Source organism: Furipterus horrens, unplaced genomic scaffold (genome assembly GCF_987537825.1).
Source record: "Furipterus horrens unplaced genomic scaffold, mFurHor1.1.pri manual_scaffold_1, whole genome shotgun sequence".
Lineage (NCBI taxonomy): Eukaryota > Metazoa > Chordata > Mammalia > Chiroptera > Furipteridae > Furipterus > Furipterus horrens.
The window spans coordinates 203,655,319-203,673,090 of record NW_028327171.1 but is presented as its reverse complement, the minus strand read 5'-3'; the positions used below and the strand labels follow the sequence as shown (position 1 = coordinate 203,673,090).

The 17,772-nt window shown below is 54.6% G+C and overlaps 1 protein-coding gene across 1 annotated transcript in view; it reads left to right on the top strand.

The window, feature by feature from the left end:
- TNS1 (tensin 1) overlaps positions 1 to 17,772 on the top strand; it is a 215,614-nt gene that overhangs the window by 92,941 nt on the left and 104,901 nt on the right. Inside the window, exon 4 of the mRNA XM_090283637.1 lies at positions 15,491 to 15,532. Coding sequence (XP_090139763.1) covers positions 15,491 to 15,532 — 42 coding nt within the window. The remainder of the gene's footprint in view (positions 1 to 15,490; positions 15,533 to 17,772) is intronic.

Genomic DNA, 17,772 nt, shown 5'->3' with positions numbered 1-17,772 from the left:
CTGAGGTCCTCCGCTTCCTCATTAGCAGGGGTCAGCCCTCAATGCTTGCTAAGCTACACTCCATCTAGGCCTGGTTACCACCCAGGGAGGCCGGGCTTGCTCCGGGTCATGTTGGGGTAAGCTCCAATTCCGGACCCCTGGCCCGCCCAGTTGTAGCTGCAAAAGGCATTAAACTTTTTCTTGGAGAAGGAATGGGCTTGGGTTGATGATGATGACAGCTGGCTGAGCCCAGCCCTGTGTTGCTTCCCCTCCTCAGCCCCTGCTCACCTCTGCTCCATTTCTAGGCTATTGCTCATCTAGAGGAGAGGGTTTATAGTTGATCCTTGACCTTGACCAGACCCAAGCAATCCAATGGTGTGTACAACAGCTCTTTATAGGGAGCAGTCAGTCTGTATGGTCAGCATTGGGCTTGGTGCTGGGGTCAGGGTGGAGGGGTGGGCAGGAGGCTTTGAGGGAAGTGTAAGAGAGAGATGTCTGCCCTGGGGTCCCTGTGGCCTAAGTGCGGTGCTCCTGCTGTGTCCCTGGACTCTGGATGAGTCCCTTTTCTCGCTGGGCCTCAGTATCCTTACCTGTCAGACAAAGGTCTGGAGAGGCTCTGGGCTTGAAGTCTGTGAGTCCATCCTTCTCCCTGCAGGAGCCTCCCTTGGTCCCAGGCATTGAACTTCACCTTGGATTGACCTTGCTTCCCTCCTGGCCCTGCCCCCACCTCTGGCAATAGCTGGCAGGAAGTCCTGCTGATTAGGGCCCTAATCACCGGCTGAGACTCCCAGAAACAGCCAAGCTAGTTGAGCAAAGAGGAGCCATCAGGAAAGGCACTGGGAGAAGAAGCCCTTACCCCAGGGGCTAGGAGTTGGACTGTGATTGGGGGGCAGCTCTTTGGACCAGGGCCAATGACTGTGCACCCACTTTGGAGGCTGTCTGGAAGTAGCTGAGTCTGGCTGGGTGCATAAAGCCCCTGATAGTTCACTCAAAAGCCTTTTTAGGCATCAGTGCTATGCCAGGCAAGGTACCAGGGGTATGGGGCTGTGAAAGCCAGGGAGTTGTGGTCTAGTGGGAGAGAAAGGGGAGTAGACAGAGGGTTTCTGCAAAGTACAGAGAGGTGTCAAATAGAAAGCAGTATATGCAAACTGGTGGAGTGGAGAAAGCTTTAGAGAGGAGGTGCCATTTGAGATGGGTTTTGAATGTTGAGAAGGAGTTCTGCAGGAAGGAAAAGGGATGATGACTTCTTCAGGCACTGGGGAAGGCACGTAAATATGGGTAAAACAATGGCTCCAGCTCTGTCTTACAGTCAAACAGGTGTGGGGTTTCCTCCCAAGCTTGCCAGCTGTGTGACCTTGGACCAAGCCTTGGTGTCTGCGTCTGCATAATGGGGTTTGTATTCCACCTCACAGGGTGATGATGGGGATGAAATGAGACGCTGTTTGTGAAGTGCTTAGCTCAGGGCCTGGCACAGGAAGTGGTGTGTGTGGAAAGGGAGGCTTTGGAGAGAGTCTGGAGGCGTAGCTTGGGGTCTGGCCGTGGGGAATTTCCTGGGCCAAGTTAAAGAGGGGAACAGTAGAGAGCTTTAACATAGGAGAAACTTGATGAACTTGTTATTTAGGGAGATTATTTGGACAGTTGGGAATGCTCTTCTGCTCCAGGGAGACCTGGGACCGGCCATAAGCCGAGATTCCTGGAGTCCCCTGTTTGAATTCCTCAGCCCCTGGGGATGGGAAATCCTCTCCAGAGCCACTTCATTTCCCTGGATCAGGAGCCTGAGGAAACACTGAAATGCCCTTCCCGGGAGATCGTGCAGGCCAGAAGAGAGCCCTTCCTGGCAGGGCTTCCCACATGAGACAGGAGTGGACAGACTGCAGCAGGTGGGAGTGGGGGCAGCGTGCATGCAGCTCATATTTCTAAGGAACCAAAAGGCTCCTTTGGGGGCATCTGTCACCATCTGCCGGGCACACAGTAGGCCCTCACTATTTGTTAAATGCATGAATGAACAGGAGTGTCTCGTAGCTGGGTTGGAGGAGCCTGCCGGCTCAGAGACAGTGGGTGCTCAGCCTGACTGTAAATGGCCTGATATCTGCACGGGGCTGCCTGTCCAGAGATAAGAGGAGTGTTGAGTGTCACAAAATCCAGGTACCTGGCCTGTTGCAGGTACTCAGTGAGTGGGGATTTCAGGACCTTTAACTCCCTGGATCAAGGTCCTACCAAGAGGCAGTGTGGTATGGGGGTCAAGGTCATAGACTGCAGCCAGACTGTCTGGGTTTGAATCCTGAGCCCATCTCTTGCAGGCTGTGTGACTGTGGGCAACTTACCTAGGCTGCCTGTGCTTCAGTTTGCTCATTGGTAAAATGTGGGGAACCAGTAGAACCTAGCTCTGCATGCGAGGCATGTTATATGACCCTTGGTTATTCTTACTGTTATTGTTCTTACCATTGTTGGTGCAGGGGGAGAGTGCAGCTGCCAGAGGAGGATGGGGGAGCGCAAGAGGTAGATGATGAAGCTCTTCTGAAGGTGCCTTCTGAGCTGCCTCCGGCACACACACAGCAGCCTGTGCTGTGGCCAGCTGAGCTGAGCTGAGCTGAGCTGAGCGTGGGAGCAGAGGCAGAAGCCAGGCCTGGATTCCAGGCTGGAGCCCTGGGAGAGCAGGGGCCAGCTGTGGGGTGGGAGGTGAAGGGGCGGGGGTGGGTTTGGTGGTGAGGAGAGGTGAGCAGAAAGGAGGCCAGCACCCTCCCAAGTCCCCAGCTGGGACCCCAGGAATCCCTCCCTTCATTTCTTGCCAGAGGGCCTGGCCTTTTAGCTCCAGGGCCTTCAGAAGGCCTGTGGTCCATCTCCGGGTCTCCTGGGCAGACTGCTCCTGATGCCCCTTCTCTGTTAGAAAGTGATTGCTCTGTGCGAACCCCTGTCTGGCTGCACTTCCTTCCCTCCCTTTCCATCTTGCTGTTAGATCTCCTGTCTCCAGTATTGCGGGATTAGTAGCTACTTTGCAACAGGAAGGTGTAAGGGTGGACTTCAGGGGCCTGCCCTGATTCAGGGCAGGAGGAAGGGGCTAGGCAGTGCAGTAGAGAGCCTGGTGGCAGGGGTCAGTCAGCCTGTTTCTCATCGGTCTTTGGCACTGTGTGACCTTGAGCAAATCATTCCCCTCTCTGGGCTTTAGTTTCCTCATTGGTAAGGTGAGTTAGGAGAGCCTTCTCTGTCTTAACCAGTGCTGAATTTCTGCAAGTCCATGGATATTTCTGAACAGAGAGGCTCCTGATCTTGGGACCATTGAAGAAGCCATCTAGCATGGAGGTGGGGGCCCTGGAGGGCCTTTAGGCATCTATTGGGAAGACAGTTGAGATCCTGGGAGGTCCCTTGCAGCCCTGGGATTGCACAGTGACCATTCTTTCACGCAGCCAGCCTGTTTCTTGGAAGAGTTTGGGGTAACAGCTGTCAGGGTTGAGCAGGCCAGACTCTCTGGGTCTCTGTCCCAATTGAGCTGGCAAAATTGAAGCTAGCGGAGCAAGGGAGGGAACCGGGCAGATCGCTGGCTCCCCGTGGCCACTCTCAGGGAACAGAGTGGGAGTAAGTGATGTGCCGGGGGGGGGGGGGGGGTGCAGAATAGAGTGAGTAACAGTTGTGAGTAATGGCTCAGTGTCTCTGCTGGGCAGGTGGCTCCTAGACTGTGCAGAGCTGTCTGGGGCTCCGGAAATGATCCCCAGAGGCCCAGCCACTGAGTCACAGCAGCCTGAGTTACCCTGTCCTTGCCTTCCTTAGAAGCTGGGGGTCTAGGCCCCACGCCCACACCCGCTGCCCCCACAGAGAGTGCCTCACTGAATTAGTCCCTCCCACCAGCGATGCCTCCACACCCACTGGGTCCCACAGAAGCCGTACATTGTGTTCTGAGCACCCAGGTGGCTTGGCCCTATAGGAGTATAGATTTTTAGAGCCTAGCCGTCCTGGGTTTGAGTCGCCGCTCAGCTGCTCATCGCTGAGTGACCCAGAACAACTTACTTGTTCTCGCTGAGTTTCAGTAGCCTCCTATGGAACAAGGGAGTGTTGCCTGTAGTACATATCGCTGAAAGGATTCCGTGTGATACCGTGTCTGAAGTACACAGTACATAGTAAACTGTTTTGCCCCTTCTCGCCACCTCCACCCCTAAAATTCCTGCTGCACGCCTGCATTCCATAATTTTCAGGATGTTTATTCACTATCAGATCCACCCTGTGCTTTGAACACTTGCCATCCCGCGTCTGACACCTGCTACCCAGCTTCCATGAATGTGCGTTACCCATGACCTGCTCTTCCAGAAGGATGGGCAGGGCTCAGATGGCTTTGGTGAATCCAAAGGAAATTTGTCCCTCGCCCAGCCACAGTGGGTGGGCAGGCCCCTGTGAGCAATCTGGGTGAACTTCCAGACTCCAATTCCCCACCTTTGCTGGTTCATGCTGTGCCCTCCCCCGTCTGCCCTTGTGGGTCGCTTTGTCACTTCCCCCCAGGGCTTCCTGAAATCCACTGTGCTCAGGGCCACTCGGACTGCCCCCACCAGTGGGTGTGTTGGCGGTGCTGCTGTGTTCCTGTCTGTGCCGCTCTGCTTGGGGTGGGGCCGTGAGCACCAGGCAGTGACTTTGCATCTGGGCCTGGCAGTGGTCCTGCTGCTGTGTGCTCTGTGTGTGCCTTGGGGCGTCTGAGCCGTGTGTGTGCACCCTGGCAGTGTCTCCAGGTCATTGTGTCTCTGTCTGATGTAAGCTTTCTCTCCTGTCCATTTAATATCTGTCTGTGTTTTCAGAGCCAGATAGAGCCAGGTCTTCCGCTGCCCCTCCCTCCACCCCGCTTCCCTCCAGACCTGGTTTCAGATGCATGCATCTCTGAGGTTCTCTGGGGAACAAGGAAACATTGCGGGGGGGGGGGCGTGGTGGTGGTGCTGGGGGTGGTGGATATGCGTCAAATGGAGACGAACAATGCCGGTGACAGCCAGGCCTCCGCTGGCCCTCAGTGCTGGCTTCGCTTCAAATCTCTGCTGCCTGCTAATTGGGAGAGAGAGGGGGCTTCCTGCAACTGGGCCACAGATGGATTTAAAGGAGCAACATGAGGCTGGGCTGCCCTACCCTGGGGACTGCCTGCTTCCGGGGCTCTTGGTGCAGCCGCTCAGAGCAGATGGGGTTCCAGAACACTGGCCCTTGACTTGCGCTAATTGTGCAGAACGCTCACATTCCCCACGTTGCTGCCATCTGGGGCCCAGGAGTTTTCTACACGAGTGAGCTTTCAGATACTGACGCTGAGGCTGTATCAGGTGCTCAGAAAAAAAAAAAAAGGAGGGATTTTTTTTCGATGGGACTCTTTTTGCTTTGGGTTATGCTATTCCAAGCTCTGACTTATGGTAGTGATGGGGCTGTTGCAATGAACGGCCTGTTCTTATTCCGGTCTTGTTCCTCAGTGTTTTCTTCTCTAAAGTGGGCATAAGAACAGAACCTCTTCACAGGACTGAAGTGAGGATTAGGTGAGTCGAGACCCCTGAGTTGCTTAGCATGGAGCCATATAGTTTGCTGCTCTACAAATGATGACGCTGAGGCCCTGAGAAGGGCAATGGTATCATCTGGCCCAAACGGAAGGGAACTAACGTTTGCTAAGAATGTACTCTGTTCCAGGCATTTTGACCTTAGCCAGCTTTATTTAGTCCTCCAACTACTCCGCACAGTAGGTCTCTGTACCCCCACTTTGCAGGTGAGGAGCCTGAGACTCACGAGGTTCAGTGAGATCTGGGCAGCCGGTCTGCGGCACAGCGGTATTTCAGCCCCTGCCTGACTCCCAGTCCGGGGCTTTTTCTGTCACGCCTCTCACCTTTTGGTTGAAAGCCCGTGGGCTCTCCGTGAGTTTAGGAATCTGCAAGTGAGGACCTACAAACAGAAGGTGGTACAATATTTCAGAACTGGACCTGCTTCCAGATGCCAGATTTTCATTAGATTCAGAGAGCTATGGGGTGACGTGATGAGGCAAAATGGCCTTTAGGGGTTTAGGGAGCAGAAAGGCCCCAAATGGGCCTTGAGGGTGTGCAGTTTCTCCTGGGTCAGATGGGGTTGGGTTTGCTTTTCACCCTGCTCTTCCTTTTGGCCAGCCTGAAATCTTTAAAAAAGAAGGTAGGTAGGCGTCGGGAAGGACGTCCTGATGGTCAGGAGTGTAGGGCAAATGGTGCGGGCAGCTTAGGGAGTCTGAAGAACTAACAGAAATTTAAGGTGGTTCTTCAAGTCCCAGATGTTCTTTTTTATTTTTCCAACATTTTAATATTTCTGAAATTGGAATGCATCTTAAGATCGCAGAGTACATTTTGGGCAGCGTTTTTATCACTCAGAGGCTGTTAGCCAATCGGCGGTGCCCCAGACAAGCAACGATGCCATTTCTGAGATTTGGGAACACGGCCGGGAACACCTGCAGTTTGCAAGGCACCAGCATGTGTGGAAGGGAGAGGCCCGCAGGCCTTATTGTCCTAGCTGGCCTGCAGACTCTGGTCCATTTTAAGAAGGCGAAGGGACCCTCTGATGTCCCTGTGGGGTTGAGTGTGGCCCCCAGTCCTGGAGTTCTCCATCCGGGGCCTGGCTCAGCCCCTCCTCTCCCTCACCCACTACCCCCTCCTCGGCAACTCGTGTGCCCTTTGCCTTCTTGGGTTTCCCCCTGGCGCTTTGATTTTTTTCCCATGCATCCTTCCTGCCTTTCTGTCACAGTACAGCTTAGGGTCAAAGACTTCTGTCCCTTGAGGTTCTCATCTAGAGACAGAAGCCCTCAGTGGGGCACGAGGGGGTGGGGTGGGTGGGCAGTCTCTCCGTCTGGGTGTGATTTCTGGAAAAACAGATGGACTTGAATCCTAGTGAAATAATAGCCCTCCTCACACTTCCATTCCTGCAGTTACTGGGCTCCTTTATAATTCTCCGTTTACAAGCCTGCCTCCTCCACTGGGCTGCAAGTGCCTCTCCAGGGCCAGGCCATTTGAATCCATTTCTGTCTCCCTGGCTGGGAACCTGGTATTAAGGGCCGCCCCCTCACTGTTGTTGCATGAAGACATGGTCTCCTTCCCGTGCCTGTCACCTGTCCCTGCCCTCTGTTCCACTAACCTTGCCCACAGCCCACAGTCCCTTCCTTTCAGGAACTTCCTAGAAGCTGTGTTGTCTGTGCACACAAAGCCACGTCCCCCGACCTCCTGCTTCAGAACGAGCATCCCGTCTCCAGCGGGGAGAAGGGCTGAGGTTTCCCCTGCTCTTTGGATCTCTGGAGAAGGCAGCTCTGGAGTTGATATGTCCAATTACCTGTTCTCTGCCTCCACTTGTACAGCGGAGGCCCTTTTCCTCTGAGTCCTCCAGGCTGGGCCCTGCAGTGCTGTATGGCCGCTCCTTCCTCTTCTTTCATCCCTGGAAGCTCTTGTCTCTGCCCCTAGCCCCAACCTAGAGCCTTTTCACGTCTCTCTTTGGAGGTAGATGCCTATTCCAGGCTGGCCACGTGGCCTCCAGCCCTGCCCCTCGCCCAGTCCTCTCTCACCGACTCTGGTGACATCAGGCTTTTCCAGGGCCCTGGACAGTTGCTTCAGCCTGGCCCTCCAGGCCATGCACAGTGTGGCCATGAATTGCTTCTCTGACCCACTTTCTCCATTTTTCTGTGTGTGCCCTAGGTCCAGCTAACTGTCCCCCTCTCCCCTGCCCGCCCATGTCAAAAGACATGCCCTCCATGAAATTCTTCCTATAGCCCCCAGCTGGGCAGGCTGGTGTGGCCCTGGGCAGAGCTAAGGCTGCAGGTGCCCCCAGAGTGGAACTCTGTCCTATGACCTACTGGTTGTGTGACCTTGGCCTAAGCATGCGGCCTCTTGGAGCCTCATTCCCTTATCTGGGAAGTGTGCTGATAGCCCCTGCCTCAGAGGGTGCACTATGGAATCAAAGTGGGCTTGACACTGCTTTTCTCTGGCTGGACCAAGGGCTCGGAGGCAGAGAGGTGAGGAAGGGAGCTGAAAGGAGAGCCACAGCCAGGTCCCTCAGGGCCACGAGCACCATATTAAGGCATCTGGACTGCATCCCGTGATGCCGTGGAAGGACTGAGGCAGAGAGGGACATGACTGGGTGGGCATTCAAGAAATAGTTCCCTGGCAGCTGAGTGCAGACTTGATAAGAGGGGCAGGACTGGCGGAGGGCGAGGAGACGGGTCATGGAAGGCTGCTGCAATAATCTCTGTGATTAAGGGGTCTGGGGTTCAGGGTGGCTGGGAGAGAGATATTTGCGCAGAGGAATTGTCCAGGCTTGGTGGGGGCCAGCAGAGGGGAAAGAGGAGTCAAGGTTGACATTCTGGTTTCTGGCTTAACAACCTTGGGTCGCCAAAGCTGGGGGAGCAGCGTGGTTGTCAGTGGCCAAGCTGGGGTGTCCAAGAGGAGGCATAGTGGGGGCAGGACTGTGGCTCCAGGAAGTGGACGAAAGTCAAGCCCTGGGCCCAGCGGTGCCTTCTCACCCCTGCTGGTGCTTCCTAGTGGCCCCGCAAACCCCTCCCTTGTCCTGTGTCTATTGCCCGGCCCCTCTCAGACCTCTGGATCACTCTCTGGAGTAGACTTTGGGCTGGGACCTGCCTCTCTCCCTCCCTGCTCAGCTCGAGGTGTCCCTGGGAACAGGCCCCTTCTTGCCTCGAGGAACCCGACGCACTTCCTTTTCTGATCCTGAACAGAACTCTATATAAGGGAAGGAAACAGCCACGCAGGCTGGGGGCAAGCTCTGGTGAGGACAGGCTGCCTCGAAGGGAGGGTGCAGTTCTGGGGCAGAAAGAGAGCCAGGGCACGGGCCACCTCCTCGCCAGGACCCTCTGCCCAGGGCCTGATGTTCAGCCAGGAAGGGCAGTATCTTTTTTTTTTTTTTTTTTTTAAGTATATTTTATTGATTATGTTGTTACAGTAGTCCCAATTTCTCTTCCCTTTGCTCCTCTCTTCCCAGTACTCCTCTTCCCTCCAGCAATCCCACCCCCCTTAGTTCATGTCCATGGGCCATGCATATAAGTTATTTAGAAGGGCAGTGTGTTAGAGCCAGGCTGGGGCTCTGCCCCTGGGGCCCCTGGCCTTGTCCTTGCCCCCTCTACCTCCCCAAGGCCAAGGGCCCTTTGTAGCTGCCTGACTGTTGAGTGCCCTCAGGTCTTGAAGAGGTACACACTCACTCACCTCCCACTTGGTTCCCAAGCCAATCCCTGGTCCCCTTGGCCAGGCTTCCCACCCTGCCTTGGCCTAGCTCACACGGGCTGCTGGGGCCTTCCTCACAGAGCCCACTGGGCTTGTAAAGTGGGTGGCTGTTTCCTCAGCCACCAAGACATGCAAGCTGGGTCCTTCTGGGGTCATTTCATTGTCTGCATTATTCTTGACCACCCAGGTGTAGCCTCATGACTAGGGCTCAGAAGATGACTATGTCCTGGTTATGGCCAGAGGGTGAGCATGCCAAGCTGTGGGTAGGACTGCTCTGTGAAGGGCAGGAAGCAAAGTCAGGGACCACCCACCCTGGGTGTGGGGGACTGGTACCCTCCCATGCCCTGGGTGGGGCTTAGTAGAGGTTGGAGGGGGGATCTGCCCAAATATGTGTTTTGTTGGGGTGGGGATGGAGACCTCTAGGTGTTAGGGTGACTGACAGCTCCTTGTCTCTGGGCTTCGGGCCTCCTCCTCCACACTTTCTCTTCCCCTCTCGTATTGGTGTTCCTGCACATCTGCTTGCCTTAAGTTCCTGCCTTTTACCTCCCACACCCCCCTCCTACTCAAGCACCTCAGTGGTTCCCCAGTGAAGTCTTAACCACATTGCTGGGCATTCAAAGTTGCCCACGGTCCAGCCTGGAAAGAATTTGCTGCCAGTCTTCTTTCTTCATCTCCTTCAATATGGCCTTTGGTGCCCTCTCCTCCTTCCCTTACCCCACTCTGTGTCCCGGCCAAATGGGGCTCCTTGCATGTGCAGTCTTCCTACCTCCATGCCTTGTTCATGTGATGGAGTTCACAATGTGAACTTGGCGGTGCTGGACTGTTCACAGATGAGGGGTGGCTTCCTCCTGTCATCGGGCAATGCAGGCTGGATCTTGAAATGCCCTTTCCCCACCTCTACCTTTCAAACCTTTTCTACATACCTACTGAGTACCAGGCTCTGAGCAAGGCGCCGGGACTTCTCGATGAACATGACCGACGGGCTTTCTGCCCTCATTGGGCTTACAAGGGAGCAGGAGACATGTAGGTAGACAAATGAAAGCGGTGTGCGCTGGAGGCCAGCCTCAGGGGACCCCTCCTCCCTCAAGCCCGCCCAGGACCCCCGAGTGCTCCCTGTGTTCTCACAGCCCCAGCACCTCGGCCGCAAGGTGTGCCTTGTCTGGCCGTGGGGGCAGGTGGCACGCTGGGGAAGTGGGTATTGGAGTCAGGCAGACCCGGGTGGCAGTCCTGGCACTGTGACTTGGTAGCTGTGCTGTCTCAGATCTCACCGGCTGTTGAGGGGACTGCCTGAGCTCCTGAAAGATGAGGAGATGGATAACCTACCTCAGGGGGGTTGTGGGGAGTGAAGGATAATATACCCAGTGCTGGCACCAGTGAGCATGCAAAAAACTTCAGCAGTTACCACACTTCTCCTTCAGCCGTGACTTCTAGTTTTAATTTAATCATCTCTTTAAAGGCCCTGTCACTACATACAGTCATATCCTGAGGTACTGGAGGTTAGGACTCCAACATGTGAATTTTTTTGGGGGGGGGAGGACACATAACTCAGCCCTTAGCATAAGTGAAATAAGCCAGAAACAGAAAGGCAGATATTGTATGCTTCCTCTTGTATGAGGAACCTAGAATAAGCAAATTCATAGAGACAGAAAGTAGATTAGAGGTTGCAGGGGCTGTGGGAGGAGAAGAGAATGGGGAATTTTTGTTTAACGGATGTGGGGTTTCTGTTTGAGATGATGAAAAGTTCTGGATGTTGGTAATGATGATGGTTGTACAGCATTGTGAATGTCCTTAATGCCACTGAATTGTATACTTGAAATGGTTAAAACGGTCAATTTCATGTTATGTACATTTTAATGCGCGCGCGCGCGCGCGCACACACACACACACACACACACACACACGCAAGACGAGGAAGAGCTAGAGGGGAAAAATAATTTTTCATCTCCAGATTGTATGAAATGCTGGATTTAGAGACAAGTTGTTCTAGTTTTGTCTCGGGGCAAGGCTGTCCTGTCTGGTCCCAGGGCCAGGTAGGTGTGGGTGTGGGGAGCCCCCTGGAAGCCTGAGTAAGTTTAGGAGTCTGCGGTTTCTCGGGACCTGAGGATGGGATGGTGACCCAGGTGGAGACCAGGCCCTGCCACGTGCACAGTAGTGAGGTGACAGGGGCGATGCTAGGTGGTGACTGGCGCACTGCTTACTCTGCAAAGAGCGACACGTGGAGGCCTTGGACCAAGACGTCACCTGTGCCTCCCCTCTTGCAGCTGATTGATCAGAGGCAGCTGTCATGATCTGGGAGCCTCCTTTGCTTCATCTGTATGTTGGGAGCAAAGTGACTGACTGTGGGATTGGAGGATGTCAGAGAGATCAGGCATATGGCAGGATTAGCCTCCTGCCCAGTGCACAGTAGGTGCTTAAAAAAATGGCAGTGGGTGTTACTACTGACAATTATAGGTGCCTCTCTTTCGCAGGTCTTGAGTCTCTTTCGTCTTTCCACAGATATTTAGTGTGCACCCACTATGTGCTGGGACTAGCATGACAAACAAGATGTGTTCCCTGCCTTACAACACTTGTTTTCTAGAGGGGGAACAGATTACAGACGGGGAAATAAACACATCTGTAATTACAAATTGTAATTGGGTCTGTGAAGGAAGAGATATATGTGTGTGTGTGCATGTGTATAGGCGTGTAACTTAATGGACTCAGGAGGGCTTCTCTGGGGTGGTGACATCTAAGCCAAAGGCAGAAGGTTGGGAAGAACCCAGCTATACTCACAGCTGGGCTAAGAGCATCTCAGGCAGACTGAACAGCATATGCAGAGGCCCTGAGGAAGAACAGAGCTTGGTGTTCAGGGGACTGAGAGGAGCCCACCCTTATGTGTGGCTTTGGGTCCCAGACAAGGAGGATGGGTGCAGAATGACAGCGGAGAGGAGAGCAGGGTCTGAGCTGTGCAGGGAGCTCCCTGCCTGGGCTGGCTGCTGTCTGGCACTTTAGACCCTCATGTCCTGGGGTGGGGGAGGCGGGGCTCCAAGGATGTGCCCTGTTGTTGGCGTTGTGCCCAGGGACTTACGAAGTTCAGAAAATACTGGTGGGGACTGACGAATGCCAGGCATCGGCCCTCATCTGGGCCTGGTAATGCTCACCTTCCGCTGCACCCCCACCCCTCTGCCTCTCAGTCTCTAGGGCCAGACTGCTCTGCTTCACTGGCCTTGGACAAATCGTTACCCTTTCTGTGTCTTAGCTTCTTCATCTGTCAAATGGGGTAATAACACTATCTACCCCGAACCCTTTTATTAGGATCCACTGAGTCCAAGAAAAGGGCTCACGACAGTAAAGTCGTGTAGCTGCATTCCATCAGCTTTCTGCCATTGTTGTCGCTGTGAATGGCTCTATGGAAATGCGTGTTTACAGGAGAGCCAGCACGGAGGGCAGGGCGGGCAGGAGCGTGTCACTGTCTGCAGCCGACTGCTGGGTTTGCATCCTGGCTTCTCTGTCGGGCAGCGTATTGACTTCTCTGTGCCTGAGCCTCCTCATCCGCAAAATGCGAGGCTCAGGGTTGTTGTGAGAATTGGAGAGTTAGTTTAGGCCAAGTGTGAAGAGCAGTGCCTGGCCCACGGCGAACGGGATGGGAGCATCGCTGTGCTGCTGCTGCTGTTGTGACTAGATTTTTCAGAGTTGGAAGACTGTGCCTCGGGCCTGCTCAGCCCTCAGCGTGTCGGTGGGATGTTGAGGGTATACCACGGAGGAGGCTCACGGGGGCTGACCTGCTGGGCCTGAGCCCCGCTGTCCTGTGCTGCTGCCTCGGGGACGGGCATGGGGGACGGGGCTGGCACCGCGAGCCCCCGCAGACACCCTGGAGTGGCGCCCTTTAGAGAGGGAGGATTCTTGCTTGGGTCCCCACGGGGCAGTGGGAGTGGTCCCTGCTAACACCAGGAGTGTGGGGCCATAGGGCACAGGCCACAGAGTGGCAGGGGGCCCTGGCTCACCCTGGCACATTCCAGGTTCCTAAGAGGGTGGCCAGGGGCCAAGGTTGCCGGAGGGAAGGAGAGAGCCTTTTAAGGAAACATTTCTCTGCTTAAAAAAAAGATCGAGAAAGAGAGAGAGAAGAAACATGGAAACACACAACAACGTTAGAGGGCTGGCCAGCAGGCTGGCTGGAATGCACGGCGGTGGGCGGGGGCGGAGGAGGCTGCTGGGGGCACCCAGCCGCCATGTCTTCTGCCTGGGAGTCCACTGCTGCCCCTCAGATCTAAGTCCTTAGGGAGTGTCTCTGCCTTAGGGGCTGTCTCTGCCTCTGGGGTCCCTTCTTTCCACTGCCTTAGGGTGGTGCTGAGAGAGAGAGTCCCTCCCACTTGTCTCTGAGGACACCTGTCCATTCTGCTGCTGCCTCAAAATGTATTTGTAACCCCCCTCCCTTCCCCAACCCCAGTCCCAGATGAAGAGTGGAGACCCACCCTCGTATAATGAAGTAAGAACTGGAGCAGGACACTCTCTGTGGGTGATAGCAGGGATGTGGAGAGGAGACACTGGGGGTCTGGTCTCATCAGGTGAAACCTACAAGCTTCAGAGTGGGGTTTGGGGCTGTGGAGTGGGAGGAGAGAAGGAGGAGGCCACTGCTAGATGTAGGCCTCTTATCCTGACAGTGCCTGGCAGGGAGGGCAGTGTCCCCCTGGCTGAGACCTTGTCTGGTGGCCAAGGCAGGCAAGGAGCCTTGCAGGCCACAGCCACCTCTGGGACCTTCTGCTCCTGGTCTGTTCTCTAGGCACCCTCCACCCTACCCCTGGCCACTGACCAGCTGTGTGACCTTGGGCAAGTTGCTTGACTTCTCTGAGCTCCCTGCACCTCAACCTTATTGGGTTGTTGAAAGGATTAAATGAGTTACATGGGTAAGGCACTGATAATAATGCCTGTCATATAACGCATATTCAGTAAGTGTTAGCAGTTCTTTTTTTTTTTTTTTTTTTTTTTTTTGGCTTCATATGTGATTCTCCCACCAGTGCCAGAATAATGTTGCGTACAGGCTGACAGACTTTGCTGGAGAAAGGGTGGGCAGCGAGTCTGTAGCATGACTGAGTCAGGACCCAGAGACGCGAACTCCTAGCTGCTCCATCCTTCCAGCATTCAGGGCACCCTGTCATGTGGGTGTTGTCCCCTTCTGGGCTGGTGTGTCAAGTGGGGGGATGCCTTAGGCTGGTCAGATGACAGAGGGGTTAGGTGGAGGGAGGACCTGGCTAAGGGTTTCCTCAGTGAATAGCCAGCCCCAGCCAGGGCTGTGGGCTGTTACCATCACTACCCCTCTGGGGTGGTGGCTGGGGTGGAGGGTTGCCCACTATCCAAGGAGGCAGCCGCCTCCTCTTTGGCCATCCACAGCTTGTGACCAGACACCCTCATGCCCCAGGGAGAGCCTCCCCCTTCGTTCCCTCTGTGGGCCCCCTGCCTGGTGCTCGGGTCAGGAATTGGAGCCAAGATTGAGGTATGAGCTCCAAGAAAAACGTGTCCTAGCTAGAAAAAAGGAACACATTGAGTCTCTGATAAAGGCCCCTGCTAATTGTCAGGGTAGAGGTTTGGCTGCCTGGCCTGGCGGGGGGATGTTATTTTAGGGTAGGGAGTCATTCAACCCTCCCTTCTTCCCCCCTCCCTCTGTCTGGAGGCCCAAGTTGCCACCTGCCCCCCCTCATCAGAGAAGAAGATGAGGATGATGATAAAATAATAGCTCACCCATAGAGGGTGCTTTCAACTCTCCAGGCCCTTTCACATTTATTAGTGACACGCGGCTTTCTTTGGAAGAACTGGCAGGGGCCCTTCACCAACCTGTTTCCCACATGCTTTGGGAAACTGCCAGCTGTCTGCAGCTCTGACCTTTGGGTGAGGTGCCTTGTCATTGGGGAGAACGAAGGAGGTGACGCTTCCTTTTCTAGAGGTCTAAAACACATTAAAAAAAATTTTTTTAAACAAATTTTATCATATTGCAGAAAATTTAGAAAATAGAGCAGAGAAAAAAAAATCCTAATTTTTGTTACCATTTAACCCAGTTATTAAAATTCTGGTGCATTGCCCTTCAGTCTTTTAGCATCTGCATATTTTTTACAGAATCTAGAACGTGATATACATTTCATTTTTGCCTTCTGCTGCCCCCCTCCCCGCTGAGCGACACTGCCTAAGCCTTTTTCCGTGTTGGCGCAGTCTTCCAATGAACTCTCAAACCAGAGAGTGTCTGTGTGAGTTGAGGGAAGGGGTGTCTCACATGGAGGTGGTGGCTGTGGAACGATCTCAGGCTGGTTTTCTGTGCGGATGAAAGATGCTAACCTTGCTTTTCTCTGTTCCTCCCGCAGGTGGCTGCCCCCTGCATTCCTCCAACCAGCCATGAATTGGTGGTGAGTGACAGTCTGCTCCCTGCCCTGCCAGCCCCTCCTCCCCTCTCTCCTTTGCTCCCAGCTGCAGCTTACTTTAGACCCAAGCATGCTGGTAGCCCCCAAGGGTGCTGGGTAATTAAGTAAGGGGAAGGAGGGGGCCTTGTTCTGTGGCTGAAGCTGGACTGGGAGGAAATGAGTCATGAAGTCCCTTCTGATGGGATGCAGGGCCTCCTGTTTCAATCTGGAGAGTCCTTAGAAAAACCCATAAAAGGGCATCTTGCCTGTCTCCAGGCCTGGCCAGGTGCCTGTTGTCTTGGGGCTTATAGGGATGGCATCTCCTCCACCCGCCTGCTTCTGGGTCAGGTACCCTTCGGCTGGAGGCAGGGGGATGGGTGGCATGACCCACAGAGTTCATCTCCCTGGGCAGTTGCTCTCCTTCAGGTGGCCTGCTCCAATTCCAAGCTTTGTGCCTGGCTCTGCTTTTCTGCTCCCTCCCATGTCTTCCACTCCTCCCTCCCTTCCCCAATGGGGCTTCCAGAAAAGCATGGATGGGGGCAGGGGCTCCTGATTGTTCTGGGCTGCGGAGAGCAGTCTGCTTCAGACTGATCCCAGCTGGGCTGGTTTGGAATGCTGGGAGCTTTTCCCGCCTGTCCTGTGGTTGCCTTCCTACCCTTCAGAGGTCCCTCCTGGAGGCTGGAGGGGAGGGGCTCTGGTCTGCGAGCCTGCAGATGTGTGCATGCACGTGTGTGGGGGGTGTGCTGTGGAGGGCCCTGTGCTCACAATTCGACCCACTGGTGCAGAGGGATGAGTGATGACACTGATGTGGGTGGGGGTCTGGGGGAGGTGCAAGGGTGTGCTGGGGCCCAGGCAGCTGCAGGTGTCTGCACACCTGTGCGGTGACCTGCTCAGCCTGGATGCTGGAATCTCAGTTAGGCCACCTGGTCTTCTCTCCAACACCCGTTTGCAGTGTGACAATGGTCCTGTCCTGCCTTCTTTCTGCACATCAGCTTCCCTTTCGGTCAAAGGGATTGGGTTGAACTAGATGCTTGAAAGGCCTTCTCAGTGCTGATAAGTATTCCCTCCATTCAGGGTCCTTAATGGAATGAAATAAAAGTATGTGTAGGTGCTTGTGACTCTTGGACGCCTCCTGGACCCAGAGCAGCGCCACTGCGGGCCCAGGGGTAGGAGGGTGCGGGTGCTGCAGGGATGAGGCCGGAGTGTAGGCCTGGCTGGGAGCTGCCAGTGAGAAATGTCTCTGGGATTTTGGAGGGACACCATGGAGGGCTGGCGGGAGGGATCAGGTGGGGTGAGCGGATGTCTCATCATTCCAACCCCACTGCCACTTTGCTCCTGAGAACACAATGTCCTTGGCTGGTCTAGGATGGCTGGGGGTTGGGGGCGTCTGGGGTTTAGGGATCTCCTGGTAGAAGCCGGATGCCTGGCCGCAGTCTCACGAGCTTTGTTTATGTGAGGAAGGTCAGGGGTTGGGACAAGGCGGACTGGGCTGGCATTCCAGCAGGCAGGATTGCAGTTAGTACCAGGAGGGCCTCCTGCCTGAGCGAGGTCATGGAATCTTCTCATCTCTGCGATGTGCCCCACCTGCGCTGGAGGCGCTGACCTTCTCGAAGTTTGGGTCAGCCACCTGGTGGTGAAGGGGCTGTGATGCCAGATTGTGCTCCCAGAGGTTCCCCCACTTGAGTCAGAACTACCCCTACAACAGTGGTCAAGAGCTGGGGAGTTTGACCCCCTCCCTCTGGGTCCCAGTTCCCTAGTCCTAGGAATGTGACCTTGGACACATTGCTTCAGCTCTCTGGACCTCCGTTTCCTCTCTGCAGATTGGGAGCTAGTAAAAGTACGTACCTTGTTAGGGTAAGAGAATAAAAGGAGCAAATTAACCTGTTTAATTAATATATATTCAGAGCCCTCCAATGGCTGCCCACTTCACTTGGAGTAAAAGTTCAAGGTCCTTCCATTTGGCTTGCACAACCCTACAGGACAGATTTTCTCTCAGACCTCATGTCCTTCAAGAAGCTGTTTCCCTCAGTCTTCTCAAGCCACCTTGCCTTTCTTGCTGGTCTTTGAATATTCCAGGCAGCATGCTACCACAGGGTCTTTGCATGTGCTATTCCCTCTGCCTGAAATGCTTTTCCTGCAGTTGCCTTTAGGGTTCTTTCCTTCCCCAGGTCTTACTCAAGTGTCAGCGTTTTTCCTGCCCCAACGACCCTGTCTCCCATCCCTGCTTTCTTTGCCCTGCCCCCCAG